This window comes from Harpia harpyja, chromosome 14 (genome assembly GCF_026419915.1).
Source record: "Harpia harpyja isolate bHarHar1 chromosome 14, bHarHar1 primary haplotype, whole genome shotgun sequence".
NCBI classification, from domain to species: domain Eukaryota; kingdom Metazoa; phylum Chordata; class Aves; order Accipitriformes; family Accipitridae; genus Harpia; species Harpia harpyja.
The window spans coordinates 30,412,834-30,440,751 of NC_068953.1; the positions used below are offsets into that span (position 1 = coordinate 30,412,834).

General features: G+C 39.5%; 2 protein-coding genes across 12 annotated transcripts in view; both read right to left on the reverse strand.

Moving 5' to 3' along the window:
- Positions 1–11,916: 11,916 nt before the first annotated feature.
- Positions 11,917–20,470, reverse strand: RSL24D1 (ribosomal L24 domain containing 1). The gene is made up of 6 exons (XM_052807089.1): positions 20,313–20,470; positions 17,800–17,913; positions 15,341–15,413; positions 14,537–14,600; positions 13,942–14,027; positions 11,917–12,321 (listed from the first exon to the last, which is right to left on the reverse strand). Exons 1-6 carry the CDS (start codon positions 20,391–20,393, stop codon positions 12,248–12,250), a joined length of 492 nt encoding a protein of 163 aa, XP_052663049.1. The 5' UTR covers positions 20,394–20,470; the 3' UTR covers positions 11,917–12,247.
- Positions 20,471–25,462: 4,992 nt separating this feature from the next.
- RAB27A (RAB27A, member RAS oncogene family) overlaps positions 25,463–27,918 on the reverse strand; it is a 36,237-nt gene continuing 33,781 nt past the window's right edge. For all 11 annotated transcript variants that reach the window (XM_052807087.1, XM_052807086.1, XM_052807081.1 and 8 more), the window contains one exon: positions 25,463–27,916. In XM_052807087.1, the coding sequence (XP_052663047.1) occupies positions 27,718–27,916 (199 nt within the window). In that variant the 3' untranslated portion in view covers positions 25,463–27,717. The remainder of the gene's footprint in view (positions 27,917–27,918) is intronic.

Below are 27,918 nucleotides of genomic sequence, written 5' to 3' on the forward strand. Positions count from 1 at the left end.
GAAATGGTGATTGGCTGGAGCAAACAGCTGCAGGGCAGCAAGATAGTAGAAGGGAAACTTCTTATTTATTGAAAGCTGTTGGTCTAACTGTTACATAGCCTGCACAAAAGCTGCTGTAGAGTCAGCCTCCCTTGAATAAGGGATGCCCTCAGATCCAGTTCCCTTCTTTCTAGCACAAGGCACAACACATCCAAGACAGACTGGATGTTGTCCTTGCAGAATATTTAGCTTTAATTTTACAGATAGAAAAGTAACAGCAGCAAGTAACCCCCATTGCACAGAAACCCTGCAGCTCTAGTGCTCAAGGTATCAAACAGTGCTTCCCCTCTCTATGGCTCAGCCTCCACACAACCCCGCTGATTCCACCCAGATTACGACCGATCTTCACGATATTGAAATTAGTTTCTGAAAACTGATGGCGCCCCTGAGGTACTGGGATTAACCAGGCCACTCTAGCCACTCTGAAGGATTTGGGTAAATTACATTTTATCTGCCCTGATCTCCCTGCCCACACATGCACTGTGCTCCCAGGGCACTCAGACACCCAGATTCCCTCCATTCCCTTCCCAGGATAGCCAACCTTCTACAAAGGATCCTTCTAGAGTACTGTAAACTCAGTTAAACTGCAGCAAAACAAGTAATTGAAACAGATTCGGCACAGCATTCAAAAATCAATCCTTAACTACAAATTGGCAACCTCAAAAAGGTCAAAGACTGAGGTAGGTGAAACAGCCTCAGTGAAAAGCCATAAAAATGGATTTCAAAAGATTAGAGAAGGTTAAAAAAAAAAAAAATGTTTAGGTCTGTTTTGACAGAACTTCTTCTACTTCCCCACTGCACAAAATCCAGGACAGTTGATGCTATAACTGTCTCAAGTTCATCAGATACTGATTTTTACTTTTTGGAGCTCTTCATCCCTACATCCACCCACACTATCTCCAGACTTAAAATTTGTTCTGTAAACTCTAAATCCATAGAACAAAAGCTTTTTCAGGGCATTATCCCCAATATATCATAAATGAGTTTTGTATCCTCTGCCCAGCAGAAGCTTTAGAATATTACAGAGGAAAAACTACAGTAAAAGATAAATGTGCATCTGACGAAATAAGGAGTTCTTTGTTAACTCCCAAATTCAACAAAGGACCTAAATATGTGCCTAACTTCAGCGAGAATGAGGGACTTGAGTAGTGATTCCAAGTCTTTGCTGAACTGAGGTCATATATACAAGATTTCTTTCTTTTCCCTTTCAGAACTTTAAGTAATTTTTCTGAAGTTACATGACCATCTTTAAATAAGTATTCAGCAGAAAAGATTCGGATCACAAGACAAGCTGAAATAGCATCAGTAAGTTCAAGCTTTTGATAATGTTTACCTCTATTTCATTTTCAAAGTAAACAGAATGCCAAATCCTGCTTGCTTTTCATGTGCAATTAATCCCACCAAAATCCTTTGGGACTATTTCTGAAAGTAAAACAAGCAGGATTTAGTTTATAATCCAACACCAACAGGAACGGAAAATATGATACAGTGTTTTACCCCTAGCAAAGAACCCTGGCACTAAATCCTCACAAGTGAGTAAAGCGTCAGTGCATATTCTGCAGCTAATCTGGCAAAGGGGCAATTCCCTGTTTGTAATTTATATTTTTGCCCAAATGACTGTATAGACACAGATGGTCACACCAAAGGAGAACAGTTCTGGAAAGAAATCTCCTTCCCTCAGGAATACTTCACAAGATCAGTCTGGGGACTGCCAAAGCACAATCTTTTGCCAGGCAGCTGAATCACAATACACTGAATGCCTCCTTCAGGTTCTGGCTTCTGTATCAAATTCTTACCATCTAATAAATATAACGCTGAGGAAAGAAGAGCAAAAAGACATTTCTGTCACTGGATAGGGTTTTGAATGCTAATGACTGGATGTTGAGACTCATTTCAAGTTTTTATCGTCCAAGAAAGGAAAGCTTTTCTGACTGCATTTTCTGCATCCTTAGGAGTATGCCTTAGGTTACTGATTATCTGGGATCCCATCATCAAGTTTTCAAGAAAGATACTTGTTTCCTTCAGGCTGCAATGGCTCAAGTGGATCGAGTTTCTAAAAGACAGGCCATACAAATCTGATTTCAGCCAAGGGCTTTATTCTCTTTCATAATTTTCCATTGTTTTCTGACACCAATTAACGGGGCCGCCTTTGTTTTGTTTTAAAGATAAAATGAGGAATTTTAAGAATTATCTATGAGAATACATTATATAGTTAGTATAGCAACACATATATTCTTCATTTGAATGCTGAATTTGCCTTTCTCCAAATTTTCAATATGCCAGAAAGATTTTGATCATCAACAACAACTTCAGCTTAAAAACCTTCAGGGCTGTCAGGTAGTAAGAGTGATTTTTGGACAGCGAGATGAAATCAAATGCTGCTTTGGTCAACAAGCTGAAGAGTTACCAGTTTTGATATTGACTAACCCAAGTTTCAGAATTAAAAATGGATTCAGAATAGTGAAAACCTGTCTCACCTTTTATCTATCTGTTTTGCTTGTCTGCAGACTGAATAAGACATCAATTCTTTACTGCATTCATACTTGGCTGAGATACTTTCTTCACAAGCTTGAGGGCTAAGGAAAAAAGTTTTAAATTACATTTTTAAATACTGGATTGTACTTCATGCTATAAATTATAAAATCTGCAACCCTGGAATCACAAAATACATGTGATTATATCCTCAGTGAATAGTTTAGAAATATTTCAGTGCTTTTGTCCTGTCTCCCTAGTGATAATAAATATAGAGATTTCAGTGCTAAATTTGGTTGCTTACTAGACTTACACTGGTCTCAGGATTTCAAATTACAGAAGCAGAGAGTTTCTGAAACATGGCTTAAGGGAAAAATCATACAGAATGCAAAGTGTTCCTAGATAGAAGAACTACTAGAATTGCCAATTATTTCACTTCAGCAGAAGCAGCAGAAATAAGTAAGATGTCCCACACCCTAGGCATTCACCTAGTAAAACAACAGTCAACTTCTTGTTTGCATGGGAACTTCTTTATTCCCAGTCAGGTGTTTGGAGTCCAGCCAACAGAGTCATTAATGAATGGCACCGTGTCTGATTTGTATTATACTGATTTCTATCAGGCACACACATTAACAGTCCCATCTGACTTCCACAGCAACCAGTAAAACTGTCTCATGACTGAACCTCGCCTTGGAGGCCCCAGTCGGTGACACAAACCTATCAAAAAAAAGATGGAAAGGATGAATGAAAGGAACTCTGTTTCAGAGCTGGGAAAGTAAGATTGAAATGACATTAAAAATGTCCTGTAGGCTTCTAAGATAAAATTAATTGCTAGGGTAAGTCCCACTTCAGTCCCTTACAATGCATGGAAAAGTTGGAAGAGGAGGAATGTACTCCTTGGGATCAGGTAGACCATTTTAGACAGGACTCAGAAAAGCTGAGCGACTTGAGTAAAATTACTGAGGAAAGCAGAGCCAGGAGTAAAATTCAGGTCTGCTGACTTGTAGCTGTCTACTCACCACTCAGCTATTGCATGTAATGTGCGGGAAGGGAAATAGCGTACTGTCTTTAGGATGTCAGAATTTACTTCTAGAAAGGTAAATGATTCATAAAACTCCGTAACAGTGAACACTTCCCTGCATCTGGGATCAACTATGCTCAAGCATTTAAGACAACAGCACCACTCACTTCCAAGTCACAGTTCTCATGAACTAAGAGCATTCAAGGTGATATTCTTGGCTTGTTAAGAGCAGCAGATGCCCATCTGCTGAGATCTGTTTTGACAGAATTTAATCCCTTTGCAGTTCTTTTCGTGTGTCTATTTTTTTTTATAATGTTGTCTATCTCACTCCTCTTAAAAGCAAAATCCTAACCATGATGTCTGATGCATTCAGGTAGCCGTGGACTTGTCTGTTCACTAAAGATTTAGAAAGAGAAAACATAGTGAATGAGCCAGCAAATTCGAAATCAAAAGAAATGTAAACAGTGAAAGTTATTTTCTTTCTGCAAAACACGCAGGAAAAAGCTAGGGATATCTGTTGAAAAGACAGTTAGTTACAAAAGAAACAAAGAACAAGGGGGAAACAGTGTAGACATCCAGGGCACATCCATATCTTGAATATTGCAAGAATTTCTCATCATTCCATCTCACAAACCAGACAAGAAGAGTAGATGTAGGAAAGAGCAACAGAGATGCTCAGAGGAGTACGCCTTCCTACAGAACAGGAGAAAAGATTAGGAGCCTTTGGTTTAGAAAATAGGTAACTGGAGGTCCACAACACTGCAAACTGCAGAGAGGGTGATGAGAATAATTATTCAACTTCTTGCAATACCAGAACTACAGAAAACCCAATGGTATCAAATCCAAATCAAGTAAGTTCTTCCTCACAATAAGCAATTAAACAGGAGTATTCATCACCACATTACATCTGAGAAATGAAAATATAGAGGGCTTCAAAATTAGGTTAGATACAGTCATAGAAGACTGGTTGACCAGCAATTTCCAAAGAAATCCCTAAATTACTGATTGTTTGAATTTGGGAAGATAAACCATGGAAAAGGTCACTCAGATGCATGCTTTGTTATACTTCTCTGAAAGGATCTGTCATACTGGCCACCATTGGTTAAATGGACTTTACATATGAACCAGCACAAAAGTTCCTCTATTTTCAGTCTAAAGGCTTTAAAGGGTTCCAAAACTGGACTCAACAAAATTGTCATGAAAAGTGAAAAACTATTAACAAATTTTGGACATACAGATGAAACTCATGTAATTAAGGCAGATTTTAATGACTGCCAAAAACACTACACAGTTTGGGAAAAGTAGTTCAGCAAAAGTTGGCATATCCTTTGAAAATAGGGAGAATACAGTTTAGATGTTCCTCATATGACCAGGTTTGTGTAGATCATTACACGATACAATAAGAAAATAAATTTAACTGAGTGAAGTGCAGACTATGGTGATCACTGGAAAAGCTTGCAATACTGCTGCCTGCAGACACTGTTTTCCTGTCAACAGAGGAAGTGGATAAATTTGTATTAGAAGCCTACAGGTTTTACCCTGCTCAAGCACCTTTAGTTTGACCTAAGAATGCCTCCTGTGTTCACAGCCATGTTTTTAAGCAGAACCTAAATTCTATGTATCTACTGTAGAAAGCCTTCAACAGCGAGCAAAAGCAATTTTCAGACTGCCATCTCCTTCCCTTTTGAAACAAATGCATCTACATCAGCTGTGAAAAGTGAAGAATGCTTCCTGTCACCTTTGTATCACAGCTTTCTGACAGCACCAGTGACAAAATCTAGCACACAATCTCCTCCCAGGTCAACACCAGACATGGAGGTAGACATCTATGGAGAAAAAGGGTAAATTCTTTAAAAAGCAGCATCACAGTATTCCCCAGATGTTCTGGGGATCCTCTATATGAGGCATCCCAAGCAGTAGCAAGGCCATGCCCTAAAGAAATCTAGATTAGATCGTGCTTTATGCATAGATCACTCTAAATTTATTCCTAGCTCAAGAATAAATACTATTTTTTTTCTAAATATCACGCGTGAATTAGGATCCCATTATGACATCTGTATTTTGCATTTCAAAAGAAAGATTTTCCCCAGAGAATACTCGCAAGCTGGGTAGAGCTAATCAAATTAACCTTGAATGACTCTCCATCTGTACCCAGGCACAACTAACCAGAAAAGGCAGGAGCAGCCCAGGGGGCCAGCCTGGCTGGTTCTTTCTGACTTCCAAACCCACCACATTCTGTTAAACTTGTTAGAAGAAAAAGCTGTCCTCACAGCTGAGTCTGAAGACTGCTGGGTTCAGGTCTGCCACCTTTATGAATCAAGCTAAACCTGTACGGCCTGTACTACTCTGTCCCTGAGTTTTGTGTCAAGGAGTATGTAAAGCCTGAATACATGGAGATTTGAAGCGCAATCTGAACTTGCTCAGTGCTGGGACTGGCAGGCAATGGTCATTGTATGAGAGAAAACCATTTGGTCTTTCCACCACTCACCTTACCCAGTACTGCTTTTTAGAGTCAATTTGTGCAGTGAAGCTAGAAGAATGAAAACATTACCTTTAGCAACATCTTGCATAAACAGATATACTGTAACCAATGCTAGCTTCAACACAAGAGAGAATTTCTGACAGCTTTTTATTGTGTCAAGTACTAAGAAATCTCTCAAATTCTCCTCTCAGGAATCACTTCAGTCAAAGTGGATTACCAAAGCAATTCTCTTAATCAGCAAGTTTAGTGCACAGTGGAGCCTTACAGAAAACAGCTTATATAATTGAAAAGAAATTCTTGTTTACAGTTATGCAGAGACCCCACCTTGATTCCAGGTGATAAGTTGCGGATGCACAATATTATTGCTTTATAAATAACACATCTATTTCCATTCAGGAGTCAGTTCCCTGTACCGAAACAATGTCACTAATAAATCATGCTGCTTGTAGAGCTAGAGCCAATACCGCCTTTTACTCAGTACGTACCTTTACTGCCATATATCTATCTCTATATATGTGTAAGATAAAATGTTCTCTGAGTACTTTTTAAAGGTGAAGCAACTGCAGTTTAAGAAATAAGAGTGACTTCACCAAACCAAATATAATATGAAAAACCTAAGTGGGGAAAAACAACAAAACAAAACCAAAACCAGCAAAGAATATCTTCCAACTCAGCTACCTCCACAAATGCTTGTTTCTCCCTCTGTTCCTACCCAGTCTCAAGTAATGCTGCTTGTTCAAAACACTATGGCTATAATCAGGTCAATTAGGTCACAATTAGGAAAAAAAAAAAAAACTTCCTTGTCTTTAGCAAACACCACCAAAGACTAATTATTAGTGGTACCAGTTTAAAAAAGAAAAAAATCTTAGGCATTTCTCTGCATAAGGCCTTTTTAAACTGAGATCTAAAAATAGATAGACAACAAGCAGACTTAAACAATATTATCAGTGGTTGATTTATTTCAGCTTTCTGCTCTCCCTGGTCGCAGTTCAGTGCAACCCATAAATAAGTTAGGCTGGTGAAGGAGATTGAATTTTTGAGGCCAGAACAGTAATTGAGGAATTGAACAGCCTGGAGGTTGAAATATCATCTCTTGGGACATAAGCCTTTGGACCCATTAGCAGCTGTCTATATTGCTTTTTCAGCCATTGACACATATGACCATGTCAACACATTGAACCAATTTATGTTTCTTTGTGTTGCAAAAGGACAGATCTTGTACGTGTTCTGGGCTCCATCGTGCTGTTACTCTAAAAGAGTAAGAATGTCTCAAGAACATCCCTGACTAAAAAGTCAGATCTTTCAAAACTATGGGAAGGCCCAATTTCCTGTGAAGAAAATCTGCACCAGTTCAGCACAATTTGATTATACAGAAAGCAGTAATTTTCACTTTTTCTACACTGTATTAGTCAGCAATTGCAAAGGAAAGACTGAAAGGGAAGCCTGAGAAGGTTTTTGCTTGCTTTCTTAAAAACAAAACAAACAAGCAAAGCAAAATACCCTACCATCACCCACCACTTCATTTTTTCCAGTCATTCTCTCAGGATCAAAATTTGACAAAAAACCCCTGAAGACTCCACAGACAACCGAAGCAACAAGCGATGGATTGCAAAACCAACCCTTGAGCAAAGGCAAAAAGGAGTATCTCCAGGTCTTACTCTGTATGAAAACACAGAAATTACCTCAGCAAAAATGCAGGCCCACGGAGGACACCTGAGCTCTCTGTGGGGCACAGCAGCTGTTTCGGGCCAGCCTCGGGGGATTTTTACCTCAGGGACGCGCCCCGCCCTCCACCTGCCCAGCGGCTCACTCAGTGCTGCCACCGCATCTGCATCGCTGCTCCTCCACCTTTGGCGACAGACGCGCATTCGATTCACCGCTCAATACGTGGAAATAAACACTTCTTTCCCTCCCTCGCTAACTTAGCATCCCACAAAACCCAAAGCAAACGCTATTTCTAAGATGGCGTCACTCAGCATGGGCCACGGGCTTCCCAAGCGTGGCAGGAATGGTTCCCCACACACCTCCCCTGCGCAGTGGGGTTTTGGGTGGTTATGATGGCAATCACGTACCGAAAAAGAGTGAAACTCAACAAAAGATCTAAAAGGCGTCTCTGGGGACTCAGGGCAGTGCTGTAACCTCACAGGGCTGCAGGCCTGCTCAGGGCTCTACAGCAGGAGGAAGTGAGGCAGTAGCCAAAATGTGTTAGCACGAGGTTAGCCTTCTCCTGAAAACAAAGCCAGCGTTTAACTTGAAATCATTGAAGTGATGGATTAAAAAGGAAAAAGGGAAATATGAGAAAAAGTCACTTCATAAGTCACTACTAAAATCCATGTTTCCATGTTTTGCAGTCTGTAAAAAAAAAAAAGAAAAACATACACTTGTTTTCGTTTTGTAAGATGATGATGGCAACTGGAACTAATAACCATGTCTTAAAAATAGAGTATCACATTTGTTCAGATCGAGCCCATCATAAATTGTTTTGAAGAAAGGCTCCCCATGGCATCAAGTACAAAAACAAAACAGCAAGTTTGTTGGATCTAGTACATACCAAGCAAGACCGACTGTATACTGGAATTAAGCACTACCAGTTATTCATAAATAATTTTTCTGATTAAATATTGACTCAAAGGGAAACATCATTTGTCTTGTAACAGACTGTACTCGCAGCACCTTGTGCTCTGCTGCTACTAGATCTCAACCCAGACAGAATCAGTGATTTGGACGTACGACACTAAAACAGAGGTCTCTAATGAATAATGATGTGCTGCTCATAAAATACCGTCTCTCCGATTTGCTGTTGGGGGAACTGATGGCAGGTCGTGCCTGCCCAAAGGATTGGGCACTGCTCAGCCCCACAGGCAGGAGGCAGACAAGGGCTCCCTGTTTGCACATCACCACACTCCTCCACAAGCCAGCATCTGAGCTAGAGCTGTTCCAAGTGGAAAGAGGAATGCATTTACTTCCTGATATTTGGCAGTATTTCTCCACGACCACCAGAATACTATTCAGTTGGACATTTTCTCTCTAAGTCTTGTAAACAAAACCCAAATCTAAAGGAATTTTCAGTCAGCTTTGTCTTAGTTGAAAATTTTCATCCTAAGCAAGCAACGAAAATAACAGCTCTTCACCAAAATGTCTTTGAAGAACAATTCCTATCAGAAATGCGGTTTTACAGCCAGCCTCCTAAAAGAAAGAAAAAGAAAAACCACCATTCCTTCGCAGCTCAGCAGCTCCTTGGGAACATCTCTGCATGCAGTGGGTTATGCAGAGATGTGCAGGACAGAGGATCACCAGCCTCATGTTGTTCTTCAGCTGCAGCTGTTCCCACCTCACAATGTGCTGTCTCAGCAGCATCCTGCTCCAGCTGACAGAGACAAGAGAACAGGACACCATAGCAATTAAATTAACAAAAAAAAAAAAAAAAATCATCACAAGGGCACCTTCAGAACAGCTGCTGTAAAAACATGTTACTCATGACAAATTTCTAAACTCAACTACCTCCTACATACTCACAAGGTATACACAGCAGGCTACAAATGTCCGCTGCTCAGGGAAATAGCATACCCACACAATGATGGACAACTTCAGTATTAACTTTCAAAGCCCTTGCTTGCAATTATACTATTACACAGGCTGTAATGAGATACATAGGTTAAGCAACTCATACATCTGGCAGGATGTTTAGGATTTATGGTTGTAGTGTACTCCCCAAACGGCTCTTCTCAGCCGCTGCACAATGACTACTTCACTTACAGACCTCCATAGGAAAGGGTTAACAATCCCAGAGACACTTTTATAGAGCACACAAACAAGTACTGCAGTTCATTTAAAGATATGTGGACACAAAAACTACAGATATTATGTAATACATTTAATGCTAAAAAAACTCATAGGAAGTAAAAGACTGTACATAAATACTATGTAACATCCAATGGGATTCATCACCTTTCTCTGGTTTGCACAGATTTACTTTGCTATTTTTGGAGAAAATTAAAACTTGGCACTTACTGAACATCTTATCTTTAAAACTCAGTTTAAAAAAAAATCCGTAATAACATTTTTAGATAAAGTATCCCACTTCAAGGATTAAGGACATCAAATACTATGGTAAAACAGGCTACGCAAAAAACGCATTTCCTGAGCTGAAATATTGAGTTAACTTCTGTAGTCACACATAAACCTACTAATTAACATTCTGTGAAGGTCTCCCTTCACTATGTCCAAGGATTATACTGTAGCATCTTGGTGATTTCACCCCATTGACCTAAGTTTTCCGGCCAACTTACCATATGCTTTTGAGATGTTATTTATATTACAGTTTACAGGGGAAATACTAATATTGTACATCTAAAATCCTTACCAGCTATCACCTTATCAGCAAATTTTAAATTATAGCAAAGTTTTAATTTCATGAAAATATGAAGGAATTATGTATTTTTATTACTAGAATTCAGTCATTTTTATCTCACTAAAATACATCAAAGTTTTGTAAATATCTAAACTTCATTCATAAATCAAGAGATGAAAAACTGAGTACAATGCCTGTTTATTTCACAAATTCCTCATTGCTCCTTTTCATATGTTCAAATATGACTCTTTTCTGAACTACACAGTACACATGTAGGTGGTAGGCATAAGGAAGTTTTCCACTGCTTGATAGAGCACATATTCAAGTTTGGAATAGAACTACAAATTACTATTTTTCAGGATAACTAGCACTGACAAGAAAGTAAATATTATTTTAAATGCCTTTGAAAGGCTTCTCTGATCACACTGTTGTAGATAAACCGCTGACAGTTTATAAAAGCAGAGTATTTATCTCAGGACTGATGACACTGAATAAAGATAAATACCACCACCATATGCAAAATAGCTATACTTTAACATGATCTTCTTTTCCATCAAAATATCCCAAGTGTTAGGTAAAAACAGTCAAAAGCGTGATTTACTGAGCATCTCAATCAGCCTGATTACATGTCAGATTTGAATTTCGGTAGGTCAGGAGGATGGCAGGTCCAACTTCAGACTGGATGTTATCATCATTACTATTTTCCAAGCAGCAGTAAGTCCTGCATCAATGTTAACTTTGCCAGGCTTAGGTGTCAACTGCAATGTAATCCTGGGGAAGCTGACTTAAAAAGGTGTCGTGGTTTAACCCCAGCCAGCAACTAAGCACCACACAGCTGCTCACTCACTGCCCCCCAGCCACCACCCAGTGGGATGGGGGAGAAAATTGGGAGAAGAAGTAAAACTCATGGGTTGAGATAACAACGGTTTAACAGAACAAAGAAGAAACTAATAATGATAACACTAATAAAATGACAACAGTAATAATGAAAGGATTGGAATGTACAAATGATGCACAGTGCAATTGCTCACCACCCGCCGATCGACGCCCAGTTAGTCCCCAAGCGGCCATCCCCCCACCCCCACTCCCCCCAGTTTCTATACTAGATGTGAGATCACAGGGTATGGAATACCACTTTGGGTCAGCTGTCCTGGTTGTGTCCCATCCCAACTTCTTGTGCCCCTCCAGCTTTCTCACTGGCTGGGCACAAGAAGCTGAAAAATCCTTGACTTTAGTCTAAACATTACTTAGCAACAACTGAAAACCTCAGTGTGTTATCAACATTCTTCTCATACTGAACTCAAAACATAGCACTGTACCAGCTACTAGGAAGACAATTAACTCTATCCCAGCTGAAACCAGGACAAAAGGAGATAAAACAAACACTATATGCATTCATAACAAACTGAAAAATTTTCCCATGAGAGTGAAAATAAGTCTGGACTGCACTGGACTGATGAAAATACATACTGCCTCACCTTGTAACCATTAAGATAAGATTTTTATTTGCTTTTATCACTATGAAAGAACAACAGACAGAATAAGAGAAGCTCAGGGCCAACATCTTTTATTCCTTGAATTATCAGGGAAAAGTTATCCAGAAAGAAAGTGTAACTTTCCAAGGAGCACATAGGATCTCAAAAAATGTGTCTTATTCTCCATCCTGCTAACAAGGTTTTCTCAAATTACATAATTAAGTACTGCCCAAACCAGTATCCATCTTATTATTTTTTATAAAACCAAAAATCATTCAAATTGTAAATGACCGCTATTCATTAAAATGTATTTTTCTTCAACTGTAAGCACAGTTCTGAATGATGTCCGGTGAGGCAGTAAGGAACTGTTAACTGCTGAAGAGATATAAATAGAAAATAAAAGCATTTTAAGAGTCTTCTTCCATAGACACATCCTCTTGAAGCTTCTGCACCATTTTGTCCTCCAGCTGTTTTGGTGTGCCTTCAAAGCAAAGAAAAAATTAAATTCAACATGTCTCTCTAAACCCAAATAACTCTTCTTCTTTGAACAATATATGTGTCTGTTCTAGGAGAAACAGCCTAAACATACTGCTTAAAGAGTTGTTTAGGAGTAAACCCACCGAGCTTACAAATATTTATTACTAACCTCCATCACCACCTAAAACTACTGAAGAATCGTTTTAACAGAAAAGCTGATTTTTTTTTTTTTTTTTTTTTTTACACAAAATCTAAAATGCAGTGAAACGTATGTTTTCATCTAGTATGATGAACTTTGATATACCTGGCAATACCTAGCAGAACCTTGCAAAAGACGATAAAAATGCATTACTTTTAACTGATCAATAGCCTTCACACATTAGTTTTTATATAAACATTTAAGCCCTCCTGAATGCTGTGTTGGATGGCAATAGTGCTAACTCTCAATAATACTACCAAAAAGAAAAAAAATTAAAAATCCAGGATTGACATTTGATTCTGCTCTCTCTAAGACCCAGCAGGAACTGCAAAACACTGAAAAGGTAGCTGTTGTTTGACAGAAATACTACATGCTATTGTGCATCATCCATTTAACATAAGCAAAGCCAAATGACAGAAGTAAACACTCAGGTTTATTCTTTTGAATTCAGCTCTTTTTTGTTTTTCTTCCCTCAAAAAACAAGGGACAGATTAAACCAATGTTTAAATATATCCTGACAAAACCTTGTTTCACATATATACAATCCCAGACTATAGTTAATGCAAACTGGAAGAAAAAACGTAGAACAGACTTCTAGTTAACATCTAATAATATGTCACACCTACATCCACAGAGACAAAATCACTGGGAATTTTTATAAAACAATAATTAATGGAAATGTTTTTAACTTCTCTCTATTACTCCATTAACTGTATTTTAAAAAATAAATCATCTTTACAATCCATTTTTATCAACATCCTCTAACACAAGCTAGTACTTGTAATAGTTTAGAAACCAGAAAGTTATTTAGGAGAAACAGGTTTCTCCAACTAAAAACTCAGTTCACTAACAAATATACTTTATTATATCTGAACTAGGCACAGATTTTAGTGAAAATTTGTAAAATTACCGTATTTTAAAAAATGTTAGGCTTACACTGAAGAAACAGTATTTTCATGTAAGTGTCATTATACGCAGTGAACTACAAAAAAACCTACTCTCACAATTAGCTAACAAATTCAAAAAGCAGAGTTAACTACTGTGTTCTATATCAATCAGTAGTATAGTCTGTTGAGTTCAAATAATCAGTTCAAAGAAGACTTAGATAAATGTATCAGTTAACAAACACACAGTTCATAGAGTACCAGGTGTTGAGTGCAGTTTAAAATACTCAAATAAGGAAAAGAAAGGATGAATGCAGGACTAGATAAATAAAAAGGTATGTTTGATTCAGAACAAAGATACTGCTTACATTTAGTGGCAAGAGCTATTCTCCATATTCAACAGACAAATTAATTGTAAGAAAAATGCACAAGATTATTGATCTGTAGAATTAGTCATACCAAAAAAAAAAAAAAATCAATATTCATCATAAAACTGTACACGCAAGTTAACCTAAGCGAACCGAGTAAAACAAGTTCTTACCTGCATGCGGAGCACGAAGAAGGTGGATATTCTGTTTGACTTCTTTGATGTCTTCTGCCTTCTGCAACTCTTTGCTCTTTTTTAATCTGGGGAGGGGGAAAATTAAATTTAATTACCTTCAAAGAGGAGATACATGTTTTCCTTTTAATGCATAACATATCTTTAGCTAAAGGTATGTAAACTGTAAATAATTATGATTATGAGGAAATAAAGGTAAAAAGTATTTGAAAACCAATTCAAGCATATACTGGATACAAGACAAGAAAAACAAAAAAAAAACAAACAAAAAAAACCCCCAAGAGTCAGCACTGTTTACCAGACATTTGTTTAAACCTAAGGCTCCATATTACAAACAGGGAAATATAGCTATTATCATCTGAGTGTCCAAAAGCTGCATTTCATTGGACAGCCAATGAAGCGTAGTAGTTTGGTAGCATAGTTGAGCCCACTCAAACTGTTTTACCCCATTGCTTGGATGACTGTGTATGTGCAAAGCAAATCACCATTTAGAACTTTTGATCACCATTTCTCTGGTAAGACTGACTGTCCAATACACATTTTCAAGAACACCCATTACACAAATACTTCTCCTCACCTGTTCATAATAAATCTAGCTTGGCGTTTTTGCTTTATTTCCTCCACTCTCTTCATTGCATCAACTGAAATAAAACAGAAGTTGTTTTAAACGTGCTTACATACCTACAGTTGAAAATACATGCTATTTTGCAGAGCAACACTACCAGTATTCCACAATACCTTTATATCAGAGGTAACTCTTATGCTATATAGAACAAGTTATTCCTTCTTCAAAGAGCACAGTAGGCGAATATTCTGCATACCAACTATGATGAATTGTATTTTAAAACTTATTTATGCTTCCACTTTTGTGCCTACACATAATTTCTACAATTAACCATCACTACAAAAGGTTCTTACTCTACTTGAAATCAGATGCAAGTTATCACCTTCTCCTTTGTGGCATGCATTCATTCATGACATTAGTAACTTTCATTTTATAGCAATTGATTTATTAAGCAAACTGAAGTGGAACGAGCAGGAACAAAGAAAGAATTGCATCACTATAAAAAGCTTACACCAGGAGCCTCTTAAAAAGCTGGAGAAACACTGAGGTTTTCTGAAGATAACAACTGAAAATAGAGGAATGCTGCACCTCATTTTCTAACCAGTTTCCGAAAAAAAATAAGATCAGGTGAAACTCCACACCTGTTCACAACTCAAAGCTCCTCCACACATAAGAATTTAGTTATGATTCCAGTAATTTCAAAACACAATCACTACAAAGCATCAATACTCTTAAGAAGCCTTCTGAAAACATGTTCATGTAGAGTAATAGTTCATTCCCCATAGTTCATCTTTTGTTTTTTCTAAAATGACTCACCCGTCTTGTTCCACAACTCTCTCTGGTATTTCACTGGTTCATTTCTACGTTTTTCAAACTCAAATGAATTATCCTTTATTAAGAAAAAGTAAATATAGATTATACACAGAAGTATATTTAGATCAATACATGCTACAGCACTCACTCATATAACTTAGTATTTTACATTATTTTTTTTTCCCCCTTTCAGAATCTCAGTTCCTATACTTTAACAATCTTTAGAGATTACTAAGCCAGAAAGAAATAGAGTGGAGCATTTGACCTCAAAGTGTCAGAAGCTACAGTGATTTGTCTGAAGAGAACTATTTACCAAAACATCTCCTTCAGCTATTCTCTTTTTAGCAAGACAAAAGGAACAGAGAAGACAAACGTGGAGTAGGAAATACAGAGTAGACTAGACAGGTGGAAGGCAAAACTAGAAACGTGTAGAGTCAGAAAAAAGCATTTAATGCAGGTCAAATAAGTTCTACTCAACTGCCTGTAACCCCCACACTATTTCATTTTAAAAATATTGAAACAATATAAAATCATTTTAAATTGTGGAATATTTCAATTGATGACATTGTGGTGTTTGGGGCAGCTAGGGGTTTTTCTTTTTGTTGTGGGTTTGGTTTTTTTTTTCCCCCAAGAGTTTAAGAGGGAAAAACAGTTTCCCAATTTTTTTTTGCTAGGCATACTTAGCTTTACACCAACTTTATCTGAGGACTTTTCCCTGCCCAAAGGTTCTTTTTTGAAGTGCTAAAGCAGAGGTATTAGACCAGCTGCTAATCTTCACTTGAGCTAAAGACAGCTCCAATGAGAGAAACTACACAGAACAGCAAGAAATGGCATGTACACACTTAGAAGCTGTGCTCCATTGAGAGACGAATGTTAATTTTCACCATGGGATAGTATCAAGCAAAATATCCAAAACACAAGCTGTAGAGCACATCATATGCTAACATCTACATACCACTCTTATTCTTAAAAAATTTTTTAAAATTACCTTAAATTCATTTTTAGCCAAGTGCAACACAGCACCAAATTGATTCACTGCAGTTTTTCCTGTGTCAGCTTTTATGTATTTGTAACATACAGCATTATTTTGTAACATGAGAACATACCACAAACAGTGAAAAGAAGTCTCATAAGAGTACCGATGTTCAAAAATGCCATGGTCTTCTAACCTACATGCAGAGACAAACTACAGCTGCCTCATATTGGCCAATGCATCTTTCCTATTCCAAACATGAGGGGACAGAATGACCGACTCCTCAGTCATTCTGAGTGAGAGAATAAGACAGTCCTTCAGAAATACCTTGTGAACAACCACGTGGCAAGATTATGTCCTTCTTAATTTTTTTGTTGTTTAATAAAAACTTGAAACCCAGGAAAAAAAGTAAATATATTTAACCCCTATCCAATGCACCTGTTTAAAGCAGCTATCACCTTCTTGCAAACTACAACATTTCCCATTGCCACAAGCCTGCCTAGACACTCTCCCCAAAGCTGGTTTATGAAAGAATGGATACCTACCAAACTACAACAAAGCATTATGTTTATATATTGTTTTAATTCTTAGCATATATAGACATATCTCAAAACTGGAGCATATCGTCACCTATTTAGACATGTATAAAGGAATTCTAAATTAAGTTCTTTTCAAAAAGGTAATTCAACGTCACCAGAAAGAACTTGAAAGCAAGAAATGCAATTACAGAAGATGCTAATTAATTATGGCTTCTCAGAGTCACATTAAAAAAATAAAATAAAATCACATTCTTCCCCTTGGAAGATCCACAGAAGGCAGCAAATCACTGTGTCAAAATACTTACCAAATTGTTAGTATTCTGGAAAAAAAACACGTAACTAAGTCATAGTAATTCTTAAATTATTTAAGGACTGTTCCCCCAAATATGAGTGTTTACTGTTTTTATCACCGAAGTAACTTTGTCTTGAAATTGTTTTTAAGATCTCATATGCTGTTTTTGAAATATTGCTATCTAGGCAGGGACTTTTTCTATACATTGTATGCTTTAGGGAGACTTCAAAAGGTAACTATCCTATGTGTCTACACAGAGAGACTCCTGGGGTACCTGGTACCCCAGATTATCTGATTGTGCAGAAATACAACTACCAAATGTATATGTAAAGAGAGTAGGAGATTTACAGATGGAAAAAAAATGCCTTAGGAACCACCATATATTACCGACATAGACACCTGATACACTGGCTTCCACGCTGAAGCTGAAACAGGAAGTTCCAACTTATAGTCAAGCTAAATGAAAGCTCACTCCCAAGAAAACTCTCACATCCTCTTCCACTATCCCTCTTGTCTACACTTACTGCATCCCTTGTGCTCATCTAATTAAATGATAACGTATTAAGCTAGCTAACCTAACCTGTTTGCAACTGGAAGAGGCTAGATTCCTGCCACTTTAGTGAGCCCATGTAAAGTGTGAACCAGTTCAACTTCTTACCACTGTCAATTCTTTGCCAGCTGCTTTCCGGAATGCTTTGGTCCATCTCATCTTTCTGGGATTTCGCTTCTTTTTAAAGTTTCTGTGGCATTTTGATTTGCAGAATCTAAATATCTTAAAGAAGAAAGGGGGGGAAGCTTACAGTCAAATCATGTTATTCCTGCCCCATTGCAAGCGTGATACCAAACATTAAAGTTTCTCTAACAATACTGCTCATAGAAAACGACGTTCATCTTTCAAATTTCATTATTTTTAGTTCAAATGTAGCCAATAACAAAAAGAATTTCAAGCACTATTCTTGTTTTTCCATTATAAAGTCATTTTCACAGCTGTTAGGGACATGCACAAATACTTACAATTAAGCTTATTATAAATAAAATATACCGGAGTTGTGAGAATTTTCATCTGCAAAAACAACTATAAAACCAAACCTGTACTATGAATAACCAATTTTCTATACCTGTCAGCACTTTTTAGATACAGTGCCATCCTGACAACAACAAAAAAATCCTCACACCTCTCATATAGCATTTTTGAATGCAATACACATGCACATGCACACACGCACACACAAAAAGTCTATCTTCTCGAATGTAGCTTTAAGCCTTAAAGATTACCCTGCAGCAGGAGTCCTAAGCACCTTAGTTAAGTCCTGGACTGAATTTACTGAAAGCTATTAAAACATATGCCAAAACATTCTAACTGACTTTTTTTTTTTTTTTGACCCCTTCCATTTTCCTACATATTCTACAGAACGCTAGACTCATTTTAGGCACCTGCCACTGCTAGCCATGGAAGCACCTTATGCATAAAAGAAACTTCACTATCCAAACTTGAAATTTCCTTTTTATTAGTATTGAAATTATGTGACTACGAGCCAAGCTAAGGAACAACCCTCTACGCCAAACTGTCCCAAATCCAACAGACATTTTCCAGTCAAAAAGAGCATGCAGCAAGATGGGGGGCGGGCAGACGGATGAGGACAGGACATAATCATATCCCTATTTAGAGTCTTTAATCTTCCCTAAATTTATGCATCACTTTGAACTACCCTGGGCTGTCTAGTATCCAGAGCAGAGCTGAACCTTTAATTAAGAACACTCAAAATTACATTTGTTATTCACGACTTTTTGAAAACCCTATTTTTTGTCAGCCATGCCCTCCTTCCCATCTAATAGTCACTTCTAAAGAAAACGAATAGAAAATATGAAACCTCTAGCAAAGATAATCATTTTCAAATAATATTTTTTTCACCTTAACTCTGATAAATCTGCCATTATTTTTTGCTCTTTTCATAGATTATCTGTTCACAACTAACCTGCCATTGTGCTACTTTTAAAAAAATAAAAAAAACCAACAAACCAACAACATACACCTTGTGGCCATTTTCTAGTAAATGGAACTGTGTCAATCTACATCTACCTCTAAATTCCCCAAAGCTACGACTCAGATGAGCAATACAGGTGAGCCAGTATTTGTTTTGACGCCCGAGCATGGGAAGGAAGCTATTTGCGTAAGCTTCATTTCACACTGGGGTCTCCAATGCCCCGCAGGAGCGATAAGGAGTACAGAGGAAGCTGGGAAACTATACACAACATCTTACGTACAAAATTGCCACCGCAGTGTAAGGCCCGAAGTGCTATGCACATCCTGTTATGACAGCCTCAATCGGATAAGTCACATCAGATATCCGAGTTACAACTTTTAGTAGAATACCACGAGAGGGACAAAACCCATTAGCTTTAGTAGACACTGTCTATACCCTAGACTGTTCAAGGCTTTAGAATCGCCTGCCATTAACCTGAAGCCTCCACTTCTCCAAGATCTGAAAAATCAACGGACGAAGATTTTGCGTTGCTCCGTGAAGCAGATGATTTCTCAGTAAAAACTGAAAACAAATAATTCAAGAGCCCGCACTCTTCCCGACAGCCGCAACAGCTGCCGAAGTGCTGTATCGCTCCACGCAACGGCTCCCACGCAGCGAGTAACCCACCCGCGCGGCGGATGGCGCCACCAGCACCACCTCGGGAACGCCCGCGCGGCTGCTGCGCTGGCTCCGAACCGCCGCGGGCGGGGACCGCGGCGGCCCCGGCGCGGCTGAGGGGAACGCTGCCTGCCGCCCCCCACGTGCCGAACGGGGCTCGGCAGGCGCGTAAGCCACCGCACCCCGGGACCGGACCGGACTCGACGGGACGGGGGCACCAGCCCCGGGGTGGGACGGAGCCTTGGCCACGTCTGTAACCCAACCGCGTGAGAAGCGCACACCGCGGCGGGGGGCGGCGGGGGGTGAGAGCTTCCCGCCCCCGCAGGGCGGGCACCTTTGGGGCCCCCACGCGCACAAGGGGAAGCCGCCCCCGGCCCCCCCCCCGCCCCGGCACAGGAGAGGCCGAGCGCGCCCGGCCGCTGGGCCAGGCCCAGCCGGGCAGGCGGCGTGTGCCCGGGCCCCGGAGCGCCACCGCTGACAGGCGCCAGCCGCACCCCCCCCCCCCCTCCGACCCCGCGGCGGGCGGTACCTTGCAGTCGTTACGCACGAACATGACGCCGTGGCCCGGGTAGATGGGCCCCGAGCAGAAGTAGCACTTCTCGATCCGCATCGCCGGGCCGGCCGCGCCGCAGGCCCCGCCGGAAGGGTGCGCTCAGCTGACCGGAGGCGGCAGGGCGCCGCCTGGGAAAGCGGCCGCGGCGCCCCCTGCCGGCCCTGGGGCGCCAAAGCGCCGCGGAAGCAGGCGCAGGCGCAAGCGCGGGAGCAGCCGCGCCCGTCGCAGGCCTGGTGAGGGCGGAACGGCGCTTTGTTTGCGGTGTTTTACTGCGGTCGTTAAGCGCAGCCGCTGCTGATCAGGAGCTCTAAGAGCCCCGATGCAGGCACCTGGCTGGAAACAAGCGAGCGCTCGCTCTGGGTTTGCGGCCGAGCCAGCCCGGCAGGAGCGACAGGCAGCCGTGGGGCAGGCGGTGACGGCCGTGAACCGCTTCCCCTGCTGGCACTGCGCAACCCGCCACCGAGCCGCCAGGTCGTTTCACCTCGTATCGCTATTGAGCCAGCACCATACTGGGCGTCAGAAAACTCACTCTGGGTATTTGGTGATGCGGGCAGCCCAGCCGCAGGGCCCCGAACAGCTCACCTTGCACCAAGAAGTACAACGCACCAGTGCCGTATCTCTTCACAAGCTGCTCACTGGAAAACGGCACTTTCAGGCCTATCGGGGGCCGTGGAAGTCTCTCCTCACACCCACAGTGAACAGCTTCGCAAGACAAGAGCTGCAATGCTCCTCTGTCATCTGAGCGACCTACCCTGTGAAGGGGCCAGCAACCCAAAATAAAGTGATATCCCCCAGGAGTCCTGTAAATTGGATCCCATAAAGCCTACCTCAAAAACAAAGAGCTCCTTTTGCTGAGCACAGGTGAGGAGACCAGACATCGCTACCGTTCCTGATGTGGTCTCTGCCAGACTGAATGGGTAACAGGAAGGACCGCTCTGTTGGGACATAAACCCCTTTACAGCACAACATAGGACGGACCCTTCACCTCACCAAAACAAACACGTTCCCTCCCAAGGATTCTAGAAGAATGTGTCAGTTTTTAATGCAGGGATTTTGGTTTGGTTTTAACTCTAGTAGAGTAGCATAAGCTTCTCAAATTAGTCTTCTTCAGCAGGCTTTAACTGTCATGAAATACAAGGAGGACCATGAGACTTATTATATGTCTTAGCAAGATCTCTTAATAAAAATAAAACAGATCAGTCATATATAAAATGTGGAAGAGATTATTGTTCCAAAAATGAGAAACTGGGCCACAAGGCCACCACATGAACAATGCTGAGACTATAGTTTGCGTGGAAGTTCTCATTGCTGTGCTTTCTTTGAAGCTATAAGAAAGCTCCATTTATTGGCTGATTGGAGCCATAATTTCTAAATCATTACACAAACAGGTTACCGGGGGGGGGGGGGGGGAAGGGTGAGAAGACTATCTACAAAAGCAGTAATAAGCTAATAACCACAAACACTACATTCACTCACTGGATATACACATCGGCCACGTGCATGCTAACTGTAATCCATTATATGAAGAGCACGGTCCATCCTTTGACTTCACCAGAGAGAATCGTGTTGATAGCTGAGAGATACTTGTGCTCACGGAAGTATTAAAAAAACACAACCAAACAAAAACCCAACCTATACACAGCAATGAAGTTGGGATGAACTATTAGACAATACTGCATCTTCAAAAGTAAGCTGACTTTCCGCTTTCCCAAATGACTCTCTACTTCCCTGAAACATACATTCATATCTTAGTATGGAAATTAAATACAAATTAAAAGATTTTGCTATCAGCTTGTGTTTGATCCCCTCTCATTATAGATGCAAAATTTTGTTCCAAGGGTGAAAAATGAATGAAGCTGAAGTCGCTCAGTATTAACATAAGGATAGAGAGAGTAACCCAAGGAAAGGAAAGGGAGTCAGACATAGATTTTTAAAATCTACAGCTGATTTACTCTAGAATTCAGGCAAATCACTTTCTGCTCCATTTCCATATTTGTAAGATCCAAGTCTTCTACAGGGGAATTAATTTTTAAAGGAAAATTTGAAGTACTGTCTAAAACCGATGGCTCTGCATGCATTATTCTAAGGAACCCATTATTCCTTCTGTTCCCCCTCCTACAGAGTTACCTGTTTATTGGGAAAGGACCTAAATGCTAGGTCCTGTACCTTCCTAAATTGTTTGGAATTGGAGAGGGTCTTCTCTGTGTTCTTCAATCTTAGGATGCCATCCCAGCTCAAGAGTCTGAAATCTTTCTCACCACGTAAGGCTTTACCACCACAATTCCTGCTTCTCCATTTAAAAGAAATTAACTATCTATTTGGTGAAAAATCCATGTGTTGAATTGCATGTGCCTTTAGGGCAGTTTTTGCTTTCTGTTTTCTAGAACAACAAAAAAGGCAATCAGCTTGGGGCTATATTAAGAAAGATGGAAGGAAGAAAAAACATTGCTTTAGCACAGTAGAGTCACTAACCTTTTATCAGCACAGAACTTGTCTCCAATCTTTTTAAAAACCAGACCTCAGCCACATCCTATTGCAGGAGACACAGGCTAGAGCATATGACTGGTGACTAGTACTCACCCCCAGCCCTAAGAAACAACAGCTCTGAACTGACTCAGAGACAGAGAACAAGATAGGACTGTACATGATATTAGTTAGTCTCATGCTGCATGCCGGAGGGAAGGCTCTGTGGCTGTGACAGAAGATGGCAACCCAGACAATAAGAGGAAACAGTAGAGACACATACACAAAGCAGTTTTATGAGGGAAGCTATGAAGACACCAAGTTTACAGCTAGAGGCAAAACCAAATAGTAAACAAGGTTGCTTAGGTCTAGGGCTACTGTGCTTTGACATATGCAATTGCAATCCTTCTTTTTCAGTTTGATTACTTGGAGTTTCCTGCCCATGTGACTTATTCCCCATGGGCTGTATTTCACTTAAGACAGCTTTTTCCTGGCAGAGTACTGTATTGTGAAGTCTTTGGTGGCTTCTACAATTTAAACACTGTGGATTACAGACTGTCACCAACGCCTCCAGCAGACAGATGGGATGTGAGAGCACAGTGATACTACAAGCACTTACAATCGGATTTCCCCCTGTCCCTCCTTTTTTCATATCAAGGCGCTAATCTCCTCTTCAACTACAAGCCATTATGTTGTGGATTTGAAGTGCTTATTCCTCATCTAAAAGGCAATATAGATTGAAGGTTGCTGGAGCCAGAATCCAGACTAATTATAAAAAAAGAATATGGACTTCTACTCCATTAACAGTTATTCACAGACAGAATTAGGTATCCAGCTGAAAAACAGCCTCGCTGGAAGAAGAGGTTTTACAGCAAACTGAGTGGCTCATTTGGCTGAATTTTGACACAGATTACCACAGCAAGAATTGTTTCACCAAACATCTCAACTCAATACCTTAAACTCATAGCAAAGCTTTGGTCTGCAAATATTTACATACTTGTACAACTTTCCTAATAGAAGAACTGTCATATACAGTCATATAAACGAACTGACAACTGTCAGGCATGTGCACTTGGAGGATCAGGTTCACTGAGAATATAATTATGTCAGGTGGAAGACACTTCTGGAGGTCATCTAGACCCAAGTCCTGCTCAAAGCAGGACAAATTAACACCAGATGGCTCAGGGCCATATAGAGTTGAGTTTTTAGTGTCTTCAAGGATGGAGGTTCCATAACCCTCCTCAGCTCCTGTTCCAATTTCTGACCACTTGTATGATGACATTTTTTTCCTAATGTCTAATCAGAATTTCCTAAACACCAACTTTTCCCTGTTGCCTCTTTCCTATTGCTGTGCTCTCTGAGATGGGTCTGGTTCCATCTTCTGTATAACCTCCCATTAGATAGTTCAAGACAGCAGAAAGGTCTCCCTTAGCTTTCTCTTCTTAAAGCTAAGCAAACCCACTTCTCTCTCCTCCTACCCCTTGTGCTCCAGCCCTCTGATCTTGGTGGCATCTGCTAGACTCACTCCAGTGTGTCAATGTCTTTCTTCTACTGGGGTATCCAAAACAGGACACAGAACTCCAGATGCGGTCTTATAATTACTGAATATAAAGGAAGACTTACTTTCTCAACCTGTTAGCTTCATTTTACTAATGCAGCCCCAGATGCAGTTGGCTGCCTTTCCCACAAGGGCACACTTCTGACTCCTGGTCAACCTGCTTTTGAAGACGATGCCTATCCCCTTTTCTGCAAAATGTTTTTTCAGCCAGTACTACTGCATGGGGTTATTCCAACCCAGATGGAATACCCAGTCACACTTGCCCTTGGTGAACTTAATAAGGTTTAGTTCAGCTCATTTCTCTTGCCTGTCAAGGAATATCTGAATAGCAGCCATGTCCTCCAGCATATCATAACCTACCTGATAATCTACACTGCTCTTGATGGAAGCAGCTATTCTGAAAAAACAAGCTCCTTACCTTTGTAGAAGCAATAGATTTTACAAAATGTATTGCTTGATTCCCTTTGCTCTGAACATGCTACATGCTCACATTAGCAGCTTTCTGAATGTCTTATGAATACAGAAGTGTTGCCCCTATTTTCTTCTATGGGTTTGAGCTCCTTCTGGCATCACCCAGGATGCATCAAGCCCCATTCCAACTGGTTCGGTCAGTGGAAGACAGGAACATCAAGAGGTACCTAGGCCACAGAAGAGAACTTAAGATGCATTTGAACTAAAAAAAACCACAATGCATAGGGGCAGTGCAGAAAGGCACAGACTGATATTGAAATGAGACAACAGGAAATGTTACAATTCAGTTCAACAAATGCTGACAAGGTTCAGATCAGGAATGTTTAACTATTTTATATTAATAAGAAATCCTGGGACGAAGCATCATAATGGAAATCCTTTCCAAAACTTTGTTCCATTACAGATCAACATTTTCATCTGACACTGGATGGAAACAACTTTTCTTGAAATAACAGTTTCTCATCACATGAGAATTCTTCTTTGTTTGGTTGGTTGGTTTTTAAAACCAGTGCTAGACTAATAAGAATAGTGTAATTCATTGTCAAGAAACATTTACCATGATTTCTCATGAGAGTTAAAAAGGGATCAAAAGTTTTGTCACAGAATAATTCAAACAGATAAATCTTACAGCAGATTTCAAAGGCTGACATCAAAGCAATTTTATGTAGACTCTTTATACAGTAAATAGTTACATATAATATGCATGACAAAAATATGACAGTTTCAGTATTTAATATCCAATCTAAACATAATTATTCAAGAGGAAATATTTTTACAGCATTTCAGTAGTCACTTAGCTCAGTAGTTAGTTGCAATAATCCTTAACGTTTTCAGGAACCGGATGGAGCTATAAGCATAAAAACTTCCATTAAAGATAATGCATGACAAAGTTCCAATGCAACCCTCTGAAAAGCAAAGAGTTACATTAAAAGAAATTCAGACACTGAAGTACATTGAAATGTATTGTGTCCTACAGTACAGTTTGATACTCTACTGGTCAGAAACACGATGGTAACTTCAAAAGGCACTCTGAGTTAAACTACAGTAACTCCGGTCCACAAGCATTTTAGAATCTTGGTATTGTATAGTAGGAAAAAAACCCCTATATTTATTCAATGTAAATTGCTTTAATCTCTGTCCTAGCCCCAGAGCAGTGAAATTATATTGCACTTTAAAAATATTCTGTGTAGGCTGTGATAAAAATCTAATATTTACATGTTGTGTTTGTTAAAGAACAATGCATTACTTTGTAAAATATTTTAAGAATCAAGTTTTAACACTTATTCTTGTATTATTAATATAACCAGAGGCTACATCAAATATATATGGGGGGGGGGTTTATTAGCTCCTATTCTAGAAACATTTTTGGTCCTTCAAAAAATTTGTTATGCTGCAATTCACATTCACAACTGGTATCAATGCTTGCCTGAAACTGCAGTAGTTAGAATATTTACATAAATAAATACATAATTTCTAAAGAAGTAATAGCTTTGGAGTTTTGTAAACAAACTGCTGTGGGAAGTCTGTAACAAGACTCAATTTGGCATGTTATGACTTTAATTGGCAATACTTTACAGTTATACAACCTCTGCCAGGGTAGAAAACAGTTTGGTAGGCACATTTTATAAACCAGTCTGGAAAAAAGACCCCAAAAATACTGATTGTTCCTTAGGTTGTATGAATAAATAAAAATGATCAAAGAGTAACATGATCCACTGAAACAAAAATTGACATTTATGTGATCCGTAGAGGGGGAAAAAGAAAAGCAACTCTATTCTTTTTTAAATACACCCTAAAGGAAGTGAACAAGCCATAAATGAATATATGATAACCAAGATGTACAGGACACAAAGGTTGGCAGAATAAAATAAGCAGCATAAATTTATAGAAATACTGATCTAGACAGAACTGGTGTCTTAGCTGTATCTCACCAGAAGACAATCATCATTCATTTTTCAATCCAAATTTAAAGAAACATTGCAAATCTGTGTTTGATAAAACAAATTCAGTGCAAAGCACTAGCTCCGATGAAATTTTGCTGACATCTAGGTTGCCCTATGTTCCTGTTAAAACGAGTGGTAACGTAAAAGAAACATAACAACAGATGTACAGTTATGCCATTTAAATACAAATACATGTAAATTCATGTTCTAGAAATTCAAATGATGTCAGGAGGTCTCATAGCCTGTGTTGGATATATTTTACATAGTACAGTTGTAGTTTACACGTTCAATTTCATGACATACCCAAAGTGCTCTACATATGCACCCCTGTGCTTCTCTGTAGTTTTTTATTCTAGATACAATAGCTTTCTTTTGGTTTTCATCACTAAAAACCAATGGTTTGAGAGAGCAAGGAAAAGCTACTTGCAGGCTTTTGTGGAAAACACAGGATTTGCTCTTTAAGAGTGTTATTGATTGATGAAATGATTAAATGTTTCTGTTGAAAACCAAGAACCACGTTGGTAAGCTTGCTGTTAGTAGAGACTAAAAACTGTCACAATATCTAATCTAAATGCCTAGTCTGTGTAGTTAATGGAGCCTTCACAGGGCAATTGAAAATCCTTCAGTTCAGGAGCCTACCCTTTCTCATTGCCCACACAGAGAGATGTTTCTAAATTTGGTAATGAAAATTCCTCTCCCTCCCTCCAAAGTAGAGAATTAGAGGAATACCCAGTGCTACACCAAATTAATCTTCTGTCCCACCACTAATAAACCGCATACCTTGCAAGCAAAGGTCAATGTTGTTTGACAGGAAAAAACCAAAAATTAGTATAAAGAATTAATATAGCTCATTAAATAACTACAGTGTGATTTGTCCATAAGTTAAACAGTTAAGCTGCAACTTTATCATACTTTATCATATATATTAAACATAATTGTAACTGAGTTAGCAGCCACATTTGCCTTTTTCTTGCTCCTCGTTCAGTTGTTCTGTAGAGCTGAGCCCATTGGAGCGCACTACCCCTTCTGGGATCCAGGATTTATCCACACACCGTTCCATGCGCTTCATAATGAGGTCAAGCAGAGTTTCAATGGCTTTGCTTACATTATTCCCATTAGCTGCACTAGTTTCAAAATACGGTATTCT